This window comes from Euwallacea similis, chromosome 2, assembly GCF_039881205.1.
Source record: "Euwallacea similis isolate ESF13 chromosome 2, ESF131.1, whole genome shotgun sequence".
NCBI classification, from domain to species: domain Eukaryota; kingdom Metazoa; phylum Arthropoda; class Insecta; order Coleoptera; family Curculionidae; genus Euwallacea; species Euwallacea similis.
In genome coordinates, this window is record NC_089610.1 from 2590185 (window position 1) to 2606411 (window position 16227).

At 34.5% G+C, this 16227-nt stretch overlaps 3 protein-coding genes across 6 annotated transcripts in view; 1 reads left to right on the top strand and 2 right to left on the bottom strand.

The window, feature by feature from the left end:
* Positions 1-473: 473 nt before the first annotated feature.
* LOC136419533 (all trans-polyprenyl-diphosphate synthase PDSS2-like) lies at positions 474-4018 on the top strand. Its single transcript, XM_066405952.1, has 6 exons — positions 474-957; positions 2157-2269; positions 2987-3136; positions 3197-3460; positions 3509-3685; positions 3737-4018. The coding sequence occupies exons 1-6, from the start codon at positions 680-682 to the stop codon at positions 3973-3975; spliced, it is 1221 nt and encodes a 406-aa protein (XP_066262049.1). The 5' UTR covers positions 474-679; the 3' UTR covers positions 3976-4018.
* A 374-nt stretch (positions 4019-4392) lies between these two features.
* Pdss2 (Decaprenyl diphosphate synthase subunit 2) lies at positions 4393-7741 on the bottom strand. 2 transcript variants are annotated; one of them, XM_066405951.1, is made up of 7 exons: positions 7042-7741; positions 6840-6958; positions 6138-6306; positions 5467-5720; positions 4885-5025; positions 4702-4835; positions 4393-4627 (listed from the first exon to the last, which is right to left on the bottom strand). In XM_066405951.1, the coding sequence occupies exons 1-7, from the start codon at positions 7326-7328 to the stop codon at positions 4484-4486; spliced, it is 1248 nt and encodes a 415-aa protein (XP_066262048.1). In that variant the 5' UTR covers positions 7329-7741; the 3' UTR covers positions 4393-4483. The 2 variants fall into 2 exon arrangements, with proteins under 2 accessions (XP_066262048.1, XP_066262047.1); XM_066405950.1 differs by having other exon boundaries at positions 5467-5714; positions 6132-6306.
* Positions 7742-8459: 718 nt separating this feature from the next.
* The window catches only part of cno (adherens junction formation factor afadin), a 59045-nt gene continuing 51277 nt past the window's right edge, over positions 8460-16227 (bottom strand). For 2 of the 3 annotated variants that reach the window (XM_066405940.1, XM_066405938.1), the window contains 9 exons: positions 15935-16066; positions 15621-15876; positions 15212-15563; positions 14804-14960; positions 13670-14349; positions 13193-13365; positions 12582-12844; positions 12035-12185; positions 8460-11870 (listed from right to left, as the gene is read on the bottom strand). In XM_066405940.1, coding sequence (XP_066262037.1) covers positions 11547-11870; positions 12035-12185; positions 12582-12844; positions 13193-13365; positions 13670-14349; positions 14804-14960; positions 15212-15563; positions 15621-15876; positions 15935-16066 — 2488 coding nt within the window. In that variant the 3' untranslated portion in view covers positions 8460-11546. The remainder of the gene's footprint in view (positions 11871-12034; positions 12186-12581; positions 12845-13192; positions 13366-13669; positions 14350-14803; positions 14961-15211; positions 15564-15620; positions 15877-15934; positions 16067-16227) is intronic. The other variant, XM_066405939.1, reaches the window with a different exon arrangement.

The following is a 16227-nucleotide window of genomic DNA, read 5'->3' on the forward strand; positions in this document are numbered from 1 at the left end:
AAGATCTGACAAACCAAGTCTAATGATCTTGGTACTGTGTTTTGGATTGGCGATAATATCCACCTATTAGTTTTTAACTTATCTATTCTACCCTAAATAAAAATAATAAATATCCTTTGAATCACTGTATTTATTTCTAAAGTAAAAAATAATCACTTTTCATAGTTGGAATAAATCAATAATTTGTTTTTATTGATTTTGAACCTGAGGCTTGTCGCTCCCTACTTCGATTTACATTTAACTAACCATCTCAAGGAACCAGCCTAGGTCACGTGCACGTGACATCCTCAGGAAAACTAGTTTAATATCGATTATTTCTTACTTTGCTCATCTCTCAGCAAACAACAAGGACAGACCTATTTTTTCAATGATTTTGGCATTGTGTCAAATAGTTATATCCCGTATCTGACATCTTTTTGTTTACTTTTTTTGTGTCACTTTTCTTATATAATATTATTTAATATTGAATTGTTTCCTTAACACTTTATTTTAATTACAATATAGGGTATACTAAAAAATTAAGAATTGCCAGCCAAACGAACGCTTATTGATATCCTGTTATTTTGAATATTTTATTAGAAAAAAATTGCCCTCTTCTCGTCAGGATTCAAAATATTCAAATAGTTCAAAATATAACCAAAACAACTCAATATATTAATACCAATATACATATGTAAGTATGTGTACACAGTTATTCAGTCAATTCAATAAGACCCTTCCTAAAACTTTCCAAAATTCTGTGACTTCTTTCCTATATCCTGTATCAAAAAAGTATGTTGCCACACAATCCAAAGAAGAAATAATCTGCAGAAAAGCTGTAAGTGAGGCTGAAAAAATAGTGGGATATCCAACTTCATTTTTAAGTCTGCGCTGGTTGCTAAATGATGAAGTCGCAAGTATCGCACATCACATTAAAAGTCTCATTGGAACAAACCATCCATTTTTAGCCACAGCTCGGTAAGTGATATATGTAAGGTTCAGTGTTAAAAGAAAGTGCTCATTGTCAAAATAAAAGGAAATTAATTGATAAAGTAAAATAGTATAATGAATAGAATAATGAAGTATCAAAAAATTTCTGGTCGAATGTTGTGAAAAGATATGTAATAATGATTTGTGTATTGTAACTTGATTCATACATTGAATGTGAAATGTACAAGTATATGTATATAATTGATCTGTCAGCAAGCCTAGTCTCTTACGCCCTCTTTGCCAGTGAAATGGTCATCTTCACAACTGATGATTTATTGAAAAGAACAGTGGTGGATCTGTGGTTGCATAAGATGAAACAGAACATTAGTTTGCTTCAAGTCAGCTATTACTAAACATATCAAGATCTTTAATATAAATTTTGATATAATGTAATAATAATGATATAATAATGTAATCTTAATATAATATAAATCAAGGTTCATGAGAGACCTCTTAGGCGTAAAGCTGTTGTTGGTTCCTCAGATTGTCTATCCTACCAGACACTATCTAGCAGTGTATTTGCTATTCAAATTACTATCAGATACCTGCCAGTATATGTCTTTGCTACTAGTTTCTAAGTCCAAGTTTTTCAAACTCCTGGTAACTTAGGTAATAAGATAATTTCTATAGAAATGTCAAAATTAAAGCAGATGAAATTTCCTTGGAAACCATTCATTTCCGATTTCAGAGCAAAAGTTCTGGATAAATTTCTACATTTCTATTGAAATTGTCTTACTGACAAAGTTATCAGAATAATGAAAAAGTGGATGAGGCTTAATTTTGGCAACTGCCAATAGTTTAAACTACCTCAATCATTTATTATATATTTTGTTAGTTGCCTATATATCTTCAAACTGAGTTTTGAACATTTTGCTCTTATTTTTATCAAGTAATGGAGCAAGTTTAACTTGGGATTTGTATGAAATTTGTTGTCTTATGGATGTTATATATTTATGCCTCTGGGGTCTTACAGGAAGGTACCTATTAAAAGAAACTAATCTAATACGCTCTTGCGGAACATCTTGATTCCATATTAATATTTTAAAATGTGTAACACAATTAGGTTGTTCCAGAAATACCTAATTTCACCTTGTTACATTGAAAAAATAACTGATAAAAACACATTAATTACAATTTAATGCTCACGGTCCACATTGAATTTAGTTACTTTAAAACTTCAATTACAGAGATTTAATTCTTGGTGACCGCACACCCACATGGGGCTTAATAGTCTTATTAATCTCTAAAGCTGGTGAAATTGGAAAAGGATTCACAGATGTAGATAAAGATATTACAGCAGGTATTAAATTGTGGATCAATCAATAAGTCATCACATTCTATCTCACTTTAATATCAGATTATTAAACCTAGAGTGTAAAACTTTCCTAGTGAACGACACCAAAATGATATGATTCTATAAACTGAAAAGTGATGTGAAAGGTGAAATGTGTGATGAATTAATTTGTTTGTTTCAAGAAATTAAATGAAATTATACAGGGTATCCCTGTATAATTTATAATTTTCTTATTTACCGAGATACATATATGAAACTACATATTTTCAGGAAGTTAAAAAAATCTTTAATTAATGGAGTCATAGCCAACTATAGTTACTATTAAAAAAATGCAATTTTGGTCTGTAACTCGAGAAGAAATTAAGCTAGAAAAAAATCGAGTACGCCACCGGATTGCACATAAAAAAACGCACTAAAGATGTTTTTACCAAAATTTTAAATATTCACAAACAAAAACGTTATGGGATTTTAAAGAAAACGGCATAAAACGAAAAACACCCTGTATCTCCCAAACGAGTCGAGATATCAAAATGCTGTTTAGACCATTGAATTTGTCTCAAAAATCGGGCTATTCGGGAAGTACCTGAAACCCTCCAATTACATCGAAAATAGGACACTCTGTACAGTCATTTTAGGGACACCGTGTATAATTTCATAATCATATACTCTTATTGTGTCTGAGTGAGTTTGGCTTCTTTTACACCATTAAGTCAATCCTTCTAGGTATTTTACACACGCAGAGAGTATTAGCTGAAGTATCAGAAATGGTTAGAACAAGCAATATTCTTCACAATAGTGTTTTAAATATTTACACTAAAGACCTTCAACAATATTCAAATTTGAATTTCGGAAACACCCTTAGTTTATTGACAGGCAAGTTTTCCATTTATAGTTATTAAGCATTTTTCCATCAATTTCACTATCCCGCTTCAGGAGACTACCTGTTGAGCAGTAGTTTTCGTGAAATGTCCATGCTCAGAAATCAAGAGGTAAACGAGCTGATCTCGATGTCTTTGAGAGATATAGTTGAAGCCGAGTTTATTGAACCCAGAGATAAACAGAATAGACCAATGCCTGCTAAGCCTTTAGTAGAATTCGGAGAAATTGAAATCCCAATTAACTTTGACACTGGACCTTTTAGAGTGAACGAAGTTTTAGGAAATGCTAAAGCAGAGTGGACTTTAAGACATTTTTTAGGTAAGAGAAGGATGGCTGGTTTATCACCATTATATTAAGATCTTATAGGTAACGCAAGTCTGTTGGCAAAATCTTGTCAAGCGACGTTAAAATTAGCCAATCATGATGAGGAGTATCAAAAATATGGCAATTTATTTGGAAGAAATATGGCATTGGCATTGCAAGCACATTATGATATAAGAATATTTGAAGAAGACCAAAAAGGGCCGTTCAGTTTGATATCAGGTTAGTTCAGGAGCGTATATTATAAGATTACATTTCGTTACATCATTTTAGCTCCTTTAATGTTTCATCTACAACATGATCCAGATTTTTACTCGGAAATCCTGAAAGGAGCGGAAGACATTTATGAATGCGACTTTGATATGATACACCAAACTGTGAGACACGGACCGGGAATTGCCAAAACGGTGCAATTAAAAGAAGAATATGTAAGTAAAAGTTTTCAAGCCCTTCAGGGGTTCAAGGATAGTGACGCTAGAAAAGCACTAGAAAATATAGTTAAAGTTTTATAGTTCCTTTTCCCAAGTGATATGATAATGTTTATGTGAGTACCTGATTCGGATAATGTTAATTTATAAATATAATACCAAAGAGATTTTGTCGTTATTTCTATTTCCTTTATTTTTTCCTTGAATTGTTATTTGAAATTTCTTGATGCAAAACACGCGTATCATAATAGACAGAATCAAAAAAAGGGTGAGTATCTGAAATATTCAACTTTTGGATATAATTTATCAAAATCTATTAATTGTAGTGCAATAATTCCTAGGAGTTTTTTAGAGAGAAAAAGAGAATATATTTATCCAACACCTACAAATATATGACATAAAAATATATATAAATCTTAAAATATATGCTTAAAAGTGGAAAAATGCAAGTATACAAACATGATGTATTTTTAAAATACATAACAAACATATGCATTAGTGGTATACACTGAGTGCACCTATGTCTGGAATACCCAAGAAATACTTGTTTTTATCACAGTAAATAAGAGCAGATTTTTTGTTGCAAATTTTTTTATGATTCCTGAACGGCAGCAATTATGTTGGCTAATGCAGTTCTTGCATCAGAGGCGGGCAGTTCATTGAGTACTTTAAGAGCTGCTTGGGAATGTTCTTTTTGCAAGTGTTTAGTTAATTCCAACCCAGGACCTTCCAAAACCTAAAATAGTTTAAGTATTAAAATACTTTAAGGACTAATAAATTTAATAATAGAATGTGATAGTGCGAATTTACCTCATTTCGCAGCAAATCATAGTCCACGTCGTCAACAGTTTCTAACCCTTTCTCTATATGTTTATACAGTTCAGGTTTGTGTTGAAGTGTGAACATAAGAGGGGCGCACACCAGACTAAATGGACCTCCCGACCCTAAAGATGTATATAGTACACATAATGTTAAGTAAGTACAAGCACTAACCTGGCTGGAAAGGTTCCCGATCTAAACAAGCTTGCCAGGCAAGAGCTAAATGCTTGCCGAAAAGATATCCTTTTTCTTGAAGTTCTTCAGAATGGCCTGCAAGTTTCAAGGTCCCTTGACATGATTTTCCAAGAAGGGAACCTAACAAGATATATAGTAAACTAAAAGGTACAAGGTATACAGTAGTATGAAGTAAGTATACATTATAATAGTATATTTTGTACAGTCTATAGTTTATCTTCAAAACAGAGGCACTCAAAACAATAATAAACGCCTCATCCACCACGTGGCTAACCACTGATTGACCTACACCTGCACGTGACAATCGTTTTACAGAGTTGCAATAAATTTTATTTTCGTTGCTTTTGTACGTACTTACATACATGTTGTTAATTGTTATTTATTGTTGTTTGTGATTTGCTGATATTCTCATATATTTTAACTTTCAATTTATTAAACAAAGCGTAAGTGTAATCCAGTCCAATAATTTTTTGGTCACGGTACGACCGCGTTTGTTTTGATCGTGTCTATCTTTAAAATAAATAAGATTTTACATAAATATATCACATATTCAAAACTTACCAGCATTCAAGACGTGTCTCAGAGTCCACTCCGCTTGTGCATTTCCTAAGGCTTCACTAACAACCAAAGGTTCCAAGTTGTTCTCTGTAAACTGTTTGTACTCTATTTGATTCGATTTTGGCTTAGCAGGTAATGGATTGTTCTGTTTGTCTCTGGGGCCGACAAACTCTGCTTCTGCTAAATCTCTCACTGCGGAACTCATCAATTCTACCAAATCTTGATTTCTGAGATTGGCCAGCTCAATACAACTATTGAGAGAGTATAAGGAAACATTTTTTAAAATACGAAAGTTGTGCCAATTTGAACAATTTGAAGGTAAAAGAAATTATGTATAACTAAGAGCTAAATTATTGAATTGCCAATTTCTTTATCAAGGGCAGAAATTTCATGGAAATGGAGCAACAACCTAATGGTTGTAGTTTCTATTTGCCAATTAACAAGAAATTTAACTCTCCGCTGAACTTAATAGAGCTGAATGAATTCCTTAAAAATCATAATCCTAATAATACTTTATAGGATGATAACTTCCAAGGAAACCATGCCAATTCACGGCATATTTTGCACTCTTTCCATGTAACTCAGCAGCCAGATAAGTTTAGCATTACTTTCAACATTCAATCGCAGTTTGAGGCTTGTAAGCTCCGTCTCTTTTCATTACATCATACCTGTTACTCAACAAATAGTCGCCACTCAATAGAGCAATTTTGTTCCCAAAAATCATATCGCCGCTGGCATCAACATCATTAGGTGGTTGTAAATTCACCAGTCCTTTATGAACCAGATGGCTTGTTCGTATCATTTCAGTTACTTCAGCCAGGGCCCTCTGGTTGTGTAGAACCCCTTAACATCAGATAATCATAGAAGACTCTTTATTATTTTATCTACAAGGTGGCCCAAATTGGGTACGGTTTAAGGTTTTCTCAAAATCTATAGAAGGTTCAAGATAACTAATATTTCTACTTTCCCTTTTCCTATGACTTCAAGTGTCTTAAAAGTGTGAGGAGGAAAATTAATAATTGCAGGTGCAGACACATCTTCATGATGTTCACAAAAGCACTATATATATATATACTATAACAACCCTCTAAGTGGTCAGCGATGGTACTGAGATTGCTTAGATGTTCTTAGAAATACACCATTTTTTAGAAGTATGTATTGAGAAAACCTCTGCAACCCTGAATCATATTGAATTTGGACTACTCTGTACACGAATTTTCTCAACAAAGATTGTCCCAATCCTGTACATTTTTCCACTTATTCAATTGTGGCTTAACTTCAGCTGGTATTACGTCTAAATATATTTTTAGAGGCATCAAATGCCTATGTGGCTCAATCTTAAAATATGATTAACTTCAATTATTTGAATTTCTCACCTGCAGCCTTATCTTGTTCCATATCTGGAATATCAGCGGAGTGACCTGCAGCTTTAGATATCAACAAGACAATGAGACCCCATGCTTGCATGTTGTTTTTACCATTGTATAAAAGGCCCCTGCAATGGTATAACATTTATGATGATCATCAATGAATAGTGTAACAAGTTTAACTACCTTAACACCTAGAAGTATAACTTACTTTGTTGTTTTCAGCAATGGATGATTTGAACCCACCAACTTTCTCAGATGCAGGGCAACATTGGCAATTTCATCACTCAGTAACCATCGTAGACTTAAAAAAGATGTTGGATACCCAACAATTTTTTCTGCTTCACTCACAGCTCTATTCCAGTCAGGTTTCTTCTCCTGGGTAAGTTTGGTACGCTGGATTTCTGAAGACATGCATTTTGACCCATACAAAATTTTAATGGGTGGGCCCCTTAGGTGTCTAATCAAGTTGCTCACAAATAATTTTGATAAAGACATTGAGAATTAGTGTAACACCAAAAAGTTTGATAAAATTCTACTGAGGACGGCCATAGGACTAATGGAAAGCAGTTACTGGTGAAGGTGAAAGTTGACCTCATTATTTGCATTTTAATTTGTATTGCTTAAATATGTATGTTTGGTTTAAAATTGGGAGGTAGTACCTAGTACCAAATTTACAGTTCCCGAATTAGGAAATGTTTGTTTTTGACCTTCAAGAAGCGGGTTGAGGATTGAATTAATAATCTTCATTCTATCCCATGTGTTAATACTAACGCAAGATACATAACACTCTACTGGAGAAAGGTTTTTTAATAGAGGTAGTTAATAGATGTATGTGAAAGATGGTAATTACAATTAATTTGATAACATGGGTTTACAACTGCTTTAAAATTTTAAAAGAAATTGTTTTGTTTACATCTGAACCTTTTAAAAGTCCAGTTCAAATTTCATTGATATTAAAATAGTACACAACTCAACTCCGACTGCTTCTCTCTTTGTCATAGAAAAGGAAATATTCTTTTTTCACGGAGACGGAGAATGACGCATATGTCAATTATTTTATTTTATAAATTTGGTGTGCCATCTATTGTTGAGTAGCCGAAGGGGAGGGAAAGTTGCAGCAGTCTTCTCCTCTTGAGTAAACCTACTTTTTGAGCTCTCACCTAGATAAGACTAACACCTGTTTCTTCTTGTTCATTCATGCATATCTTGGAAATTTTGGGCCAAAAAATTGAAGTTGCCCGATTCAAGTTTTGACTGCAGCATATTAAAGTTGTATCGTACAGCTATTGTAGAACTCAATCTGACTGAAATCAGAACACACAATTTTCCCTATTTTTTTTTACAAAATTGTCACGTTCGTGCATATCGAAAACCGAATTTGGCGATCAAAATTTTCACGTGTAAAATTTTTTGAGAAAAATTGCACACATGAAAAAAATTGTAAAGATGCTGCACAAATATCCTTTCTTTTTCTATCAAACTTTTGGTTTAGCTTGTAACGGACATTTATTTAAAGTAAACCTATGTTAGTTTCCTTGTTAATGCATAATTCCATAATTAAAACTTTTAACAATCAATTTTTCACTTATTATTAAATAATATTTTCAACTAAAATAAATCAAACAGTTTTAAATTCTTAAACTTTAATTGAAAGAAATAGACATTACATAATTTAACAGATCATAATTTTGTTTTATATTGGTAGCAATTCTCCTAAAAGATAAACATAGATTCAGTACTTCACTATACCCTTAGCATTAATATACATTCTTCATATGTTTATGTACAGAAATCTACTAAATATTGACATAAATACAGAGAGATGTATTGCTTATATTAAAAGAAAAATGTGAAAATTAATATTTAATTTAATTAATATGAACTTTATATATTTTTACAAAGAAAAAATACACGGACATCAGTATATAGAATTCGATAAAAGATCACTAAACTCGATTCATTTTAAAGTAAACAGAAAAATTTAACTTGAAATTTGATAACCACAATTATTGGGGAGGAGGCAATCCAAACACTGCATATCATCAATCAGTTTAAACTAAGTGCAACCATGGAAATTGATCATTTATTAGTTTTCAAACAGATCAGACGAATTACAAGCAGTTTTACGATCCCCAAAATTAAATAAGTTTCACCAAAAACTCTTATTAATTGTGTGTGTGTGTGTGTATGTGTGTGTGCGCCCTATAAGCTCTTACAAGCTATAAACAATTGGTCCTTAAGTGCAAACAGTATTGCTTATCAATAGATTAAAAATGGAGTATTTAAAGGTCAAATTCTCCTTATTTTTACGTTTGAATTAACTTATGTGATATTTTTTATGAAATCGCAAAAATGCATCTTCTGAAACAATCTGTTATCATAATTTTATGTATAATATAGTATATTTTTAAATATATTATCAAGCCTTTGAACATCTACAATTTACACTTTTAATAAAGTAGTTTGAATCACTATCTAAGCCACTACGTTCGGTATTAAAGCGGCGACAAATTGTATTGATTTTAATCGTCAAAATAGTCTCTAGGCACCTAGTAAAGAATGATGTACTAGTAGAGTTATATCAATTATTCAGTCAGCAGAAAAGTCGAAAAAAGAAACCTACACGAAGTAATGTATGCTTAAGACCAATTCAATTAGACCGCTTGAAATTACCCCTACATATTGTTAAGAGGTGAATTCATTAAGATAGAGAATCCTCGATATACCATTGCAACCATATATCTATTCTCTCTAAGTTCTAGTAAATATTTCGGTTCGCCTTGGCGTTAGTTTCTTCTTTACTGCCAGTGAGCAATACATTAAATAGTATCCTTTCTGGATTCGAAGAAAGTAAACTGCTCACCAAAATAGTCGGAACGATAAATTTTTTCGACCTCTTTGGGAGCTCGTATTTTGAATATTTTTGTCGAGAATGTGTTTTGAAGAAGTATCCGAAACACGATCTCTCAAAACTGACGGAGAAATGTGTTGTTTTGACTTTTTGATTAAGAAGTTTTCATTTTTCGTCAATATTGAAAGAACAAACAAATGCACAAGGAAAACCAATCGCTAGATATCAAAATATGGTCACAAGTATGGACGGGTAGGGTAAGAAGATATGATCAAAATCGTGTAACTCTATGACTAATTTTTGGTCCGACTACAGCGCTTTTTTTGAATTATATTTATACCCTTACACTTAAAACTACTTTAAATGTGCATCAGCTGCTCAAAAACCTTTAGGTCCCTCGAAGATAAAACATCACAAGAAGTCATTTGTTACGCACAATATCATTTGTTTAAGAAAAATAATGGCACATGCCCATACGCGTGTTTGAAGTCAAACACCCATATCAGAAAGGGATTAGCATGTAGGCCCCATTTATCTGAAAACATGGTTGTTTCACTTTAAGAAGAAAATATTGGTGTTTTCATCTGTTGCATTATAAAACTATTTGAGACCTTATTTATTATTAATCAAAGCACATGGATATTATTATGTCTTTTAGTTACATGGTGAACGTTTGGTATTTGTATGGGATTAAATATCACATGTTTATAGAAAGCTGTCTCGATCCAGTTTAGTAGGAATGTTGAGTCTACGCAGGCACATAACTTACAATAGAACTATTTTTATTCAGAAAAATATGTGAACACGCATTTCTTGGAAGATGGTTGTTCTCTAAAAGTGATGCGGGCGTTCGCCCTTTGTTAACACATGAAAGAATTGAGTGTTGGTGAGCATTGCTAATAACGACTAAATCACAATAAAAATCAATGAGAAGCGGCATTAACGTTCAAGTTACACTGTTTGTTGCCAGCTCACAAGAGAAGCTCTATTTTTGTCATAAGGCTCCGCTTGTGGACTATCGACATGGAAAACATGCAGTGTGTTTCCAGTGAGTGACTTAGGAACTGGAAAAAATTGTTTGAAAGCTACCAAAGCTATGACGACACGCAGTCAATGGAAATTCTTTCGATGAAATATCAGAAAAAGCTTAATGCGAAAATACTTCTCTAAGTACGAAAACAACTCTCTTAAGATCAGAGTAGATACTGCCGTATGCTTTATGTACTTTTGGGTACATTTTGTCCTACATTATACGAAACCTAGACCAATAAGTGATCTGCTTTCGTCTTAGATTTACTTAGAACATCTGGAATGTTGCTTGCCCGATTGGCAATGGTTTTCTTGTCAAAACGCGACGTCAATTTTTGGAAAAAAAGAAACAAATGCTAAGTGCGACGTTATTCTTTAGCAAATTCATGTAAAAAAATCCAAATTTTTGACGTTGGTGGATCAGGAATTGTCCAGCGTACTCCAGATAGTCAACCCCCTCCAGAAAAAGATACAAAATAATTTCTCAACTCTCTTTCACAAGTACTTTAGTGCCTGCTCTTTTTTTCTTTTTTGGTGATGGATAAATCCAAGATCACTCAATAACTTGGTTAATCTCAGGGAATACGCTTAGTTCAAAAGCTCTTCTACATTATTTGATTGACCTTGACACCCGGTAAGAAGATATTAGCTACCAAAAACCCGCAAATCTCCTGCTTCACAACACCTCCCCTATGTATAAATCATGCTTCTCGCATTATTATAAAAAACGTCAATAAATACTAAAAATAACACAAAAAATATATGTCTCTGCTTACAACTTGGTCCCAAGTGAAACAAAATGCGCGATTTCTCGCAGACTATTTCTCAAAATCCTAATGCACCATTCCCGAACTCGGCGAGCCGAGATTGTCAATGTCGCGCTGCGCCCGGCTGATTTTGCTCTTGTCTTTGGGTGTCTCCTGCTCCCCTGAATCCATTGCAAACATTTTCATTTTCTCCTTGAAACTGAGCTTTTCGGGAACGGGCGTGGCCTCGTTTTGGGTCTTTTTTTGTTGTTCGGCAAGGCGCCGCGCTCTGGGGTCTCGATATACCTCTTGGGCGCCTATGACTCCCGGGGTGGCTGTCGCCATGCTTTGACTAACCTCGGTGGGTGAGGTGGGGGATGCCAACATAGATTCGGCTTGGCGAATAAAACTCTGAAAAAGATTAAATACTTTAGGATCAAATGCAAATAAAACACTGGATGGAGGGCATACTTTTGATAAAGTTTTAATTTTAAATGGGATATTATAACACTGTATAGGCGTTATTTACATGCAATGATATCTAAAACTTGACGTAACTAATTCAGACTACATACATTCGGATCCTCCCTGACGGTTTCTTTCACTGGTAAAGAGTTGGGAATTTGAGGTGGCGATTGGATGTTGTTATGGTTCGACACAGGCTCGAATGAGACGCGTTTTCCAGCGTCTTTAGCTCTCATGGACATGACAGCAAAACTAGATCCCCTGTTGACAGATATTACATATATTTTTTCTTTTATTAAATTATTATCTCTAGATTTAGCAAAAAGAAGTTTAGTTTGAATAACGAGTGCTAGTAGGTTTAAGTAGTAGAGAAAATTGTCGTCAAAAATATTAAGTATTACATTAACCAAAAGCATATATTGTTTACGTGAAGTCTTCAATTTATTCTTAAAACAAGATATTACTTATTTCGATTTCGTACATACTCTATTTTAGAAAATTCCGTTGATTACAATGCTTTAGTTAAAGAGAAGAAAGGTTTACAACGCGATGGATTACAAATTCATAAGAAATGACTTTTTTATTATTATGAAAATAACTAAATATTAACTTTTCTCGCCGAATTCACAGAATGCTATCTATAGCTTTTTTTTGTACCTTTCTGGTGGTGGTGGGGCCGAATATTCCACAGGCGACAGTGGCCTCTGTGTTGGCAAATGTACCTCTCGGGACTCCCGGGAAACGTTAGTAATAGAGGGCGGGGGAAGTTGACATGTCCCGATAACTCCCGACTTTAAAATAGATGTAGGTGGCTGTTGCGTTGGCTCCTGTCTACTGGAGACTGTAGTAGACGGCACTGTACTTACCACAGTTTGACTGGAAACTGGTTGGGGTTGTGGCATGTGTGGGATGGGAGACTCCTTAAAAAGAGTTATGGCGTTACAGACTTTACGCATTCTTAATTACATTAGTAAGCATCAATTTATAGATCTCCTCACCACAAAAGAGATTGATTGACATTTCAATATCTCAATAAAATGACTATTTGTTGACTATAGGTAGCAGACAATATATCTGCCTGCCGCGAAAATGAATAAATATTATATGAACATTATTAAATCAATGTTTGCTATTGGATAGAGCAGGGGGAAGGAGGAGGAAATGTAAATGGGCAAGAGAGTCGAATAAATTTTGGCGATACAGTCCCTGTAGTAGGTCCCAATAAATAACATATACGTAACTCATTCAGAACTTACAAATAATCTTACTTTTTCTGTCTCGTCATCGTCCTCCCCGGCTGCTTCCTGCGCTCTTCTCTGAAACTCCCGCTCCAACTGCAATACCCTGAGTTGTTCTTCTTGTTGAGGAGATCTGTACGAGAGCGTCATCAATTCCCGTATTTGCTGTTCTTGCCATTGTCTCGCGGCTTCCCTTCTAGCTTCTGTGGAAATATAAATTAATATTGGAGAGGTTTTGGGACATTCTCTCAAAATGTCCCCTTCAAAATAAATCAATGAATGCTTAAGTTATACTTAACATTCCCGAAATTCATATTCCTCACCCAGTAATAGACATTTTTTGCTTAAGTTTAATTCATTTGCGAATCAAAATTACGTTCATTTAAAGAATATTTAGAAGTCTGACAATGTCACATTGTTATACTGCTAATAAGACATTACTCTAATTTTAGACACACATCAACTAAAAATTCATCAGAAACCAGCAAAACAACAAAAATTATTCACCTTGTTGTCTCTCCTGTTCCTCTCTTGCCCACGGATCCCTAGGCGGTTTACTGGTGGAAGGGGGACTAGTCGGATACAAAGCCATTTTTGGGGGATCTTGATTAGACGCTGTATAAGTAGCCATGGGATCTGTCGTCGGAGGAGGTTGTCCATACAAGGGATGCGTACTAGTAGGAGGAGGCGCTGGAGGAGATTCCTCTTTCTTCACCGGTTTCTGAAGATTGTTTTGAGACCTGTAAGTAGGCGATGTCGGGCCTTGACTCTGATAATAGTTATTTCCCGGATAATTCTGATTGTAGCCACTGTTTTGGTAAGTTGGATTAATCGACAAGTTCTGCATGGACTGGGCCATTTGGGTATTATAGTAGTGTTGCTGCTGTTGTTGTTGCGCTTGGTAATATGAATTAGGCGGGATCTGACTTAGTAGGCGGTTTTGGGATTGTTGTTGCTGTTGAAGCTGCTGTCGTCTTCTAACCTCCTCGCCCATTTCAGCCAACTTTGCCTGACCGCGGAGTAGTCTCTCTTCATTGGTTAATCTATGCTGATGGTCTTGAATCGACCTTAGCGGTTGATTGATGTCGTGGCTTCGAATGTTACCGCTACTCGCGTAACGTAACATTTCTCCTTGATGGTGATGTTTCAGCATGTCATCACTCTTTGAGTTTCTCATTTCTTGATGCCTGTGAATTTTTACGTTGGTTGAAATAATGAAACACTTATTTGAGAATAGAAATAGATTTGATATTTACACTGGATGGCCGTTTTTCGATTTAAAAATAGAGGTTGATTATTTGAATAATTATATGGTTGATTAATTTTGAATGTAATACAATAAAATTATAATTTGATATTGGAAAATTGAACCAGTTCCCAAAAGTATTCGGAAAAAATCGAGTTTTTATAAAATCACTTTTTTCCTGTTTTTCTTTGATGAGATATTTATTCTATTACAGATTTCATAATAGTGGTCAAATTTAAACTCGAAAATTGGTCCTCTGTTGGATTTCAGGTGCTTGCGCCGCGAAACATGAACAATTCAGTAAACTGCTAATTGGTAAAGTTGTATAATATAGAATATAACTAAACAAAGCAATGAACGTTTCAAATCCCACTTGAAATTATAAATCTCTTCACCTGTTCAGATCATCGCTTCCTCTATTGTTCTGTATTTGAGCTTCAGATATTCTGATATTGTTGGTGCTTGGGTACCTCAACATTTCCTCTGGTCGAGCACTGTGAGATTGTCTTAAAACATCTTCACGTAACATTCCAGTGTTTGGAGTGGCATATCCTGAAATCAAATAATGATTAAAAATAAGTTTTAAATATCAAAAATAGTCAAAATTTGGTGGTTTATTTTGCCTAACCTTGTATAGAATTAATTATAGATTTAAACATTATTACAATACATAATTATCTATTAAAATTAAATATTATATCAAGTTTTGTTATAAATAACAAAATTTCTTGTCTCTCTAGCTAAACTACAATACAATATCAGTCACAACACAGGCAATTGTAGAACATTGGCGCCTTACATACCTCTTTGCTCAATTCTAGATTCCATCCTCTCATCATACTTTTGTCCATTGCTTAAATTTCCATTATTCAATGACGGGTTATAAGCCATATTATGCGAAGTTCCAATCGGAGAATAATTATTTTGTGGGTTATTCATTGCAGGATAATTGTTGGACTGACTGTAATTCGGGGTGCTACTGAGCGTTGGAGAAGGATAGGGCTGATTTGAATTATCAGTACAATAATTCTTCTTATGGGAACAATTTAAATCAGTAGTCCGACTGAGCTGCTCATCGGGAGATCCTGGATAGTTTTGCTGTGCAGCAAGTTGTCTAGCGTAAATTTGAGGTTGCTGTTGTTGGGCCGTTGGCTGCTTTAACACAAAAAACACCATAAACTACAATGTTTTAGATTTTTAAAGTGTTTTTACCCCATAATACTGTTGCTGCATAAGCTCTCCTCCAACATTCGGATAACTACCGGAAATACGATTATTATCCTCCTGATGGAGCCGCTGCATCGATGGCGGACTTTTCAAGTTTGGGATAGATTGGTGCAAATTAGGCCGAGCGAAGTTGGGTTGTGGTTGGTTGGTGGGGTAATAGGCCGATGAGGGCCGTTGAGAGTTTGGAGGAGAAGCGATTGAAGATTGCAGGGAGTTTTGAGATGAGCGAAGGGCGGAAGTCCTGAAATGACGCAGATTTAATTAATAATCGATTAATTGGGGACAGCGTCTAAATTTACCTGTCACCCAACTGTTGGGGGCTAGGCACTTTATTTCGATACACACTAAGGTTCTGATAAAATCCACCATCTTGTTGATTCAAATTGTGGGTGGATCGACTCTTAAGGCCTGAAGGACCGTTTTGGTTTCCACTACAAAACAAAAAAGTGCTGGAAATAAGTATCATATCGCGTGGTATATCTTTAAAAAATAATCAAATTAAGGAAAAAACGGGAACCAACTACATTTGAAGATAACTATGAAACAAAGACTTTAGTGTTTGTCCACAGTTATTCATCTTTTTGCCTTTAGA

Excerpts from the sequence above, each read along its gene's own strand:
- Pdss2 (XM_066405951.1), bottom strand. The coding sequence starts at position 7,328 with ATGTCTTTATCAAAATTATTTGTGAGCAACTTGATTAGACACCTAAGG. Across the intron at positions 4,836-4,884 it reads TCGGGAACCTTTCCAGCCAG|GGTCGGGAGGTCCATTTAGT; the intron begins GTTAGTGCTTGT and ends ATACATCTTTAG. Across the intron at positions 4,628-4,701 it reads ATGATTTGCTGCGAAATGAG|GTTTTGGAAGGTCCTGGGTT; the intron begins GTAAATTCGCAC and ends AAACTATTTTAG.
- LOC136419533 (XM_066405952.1), top strand. The coding sequence starts at position 680 with ATGTGTACACAGTTATTCAGTCAATTCAATAAGACCCTTCCTAAAACT. Across the intron at positions 958-2,156 it reads CCATTTTTAGCCACAGCTCG|AGATTTAATTCTTGGTGACC; the intron begins GTAAGTGATATA and ends CTTCAATTACAG. Across the intron at positions 3,461-3,508 it reads GACTTTAAGACATTTTTTAG|GTAACGCAAGTCTGTTGGCA; the intron begins GTAAGAGAAGGA and ends AAGATCTTATAG.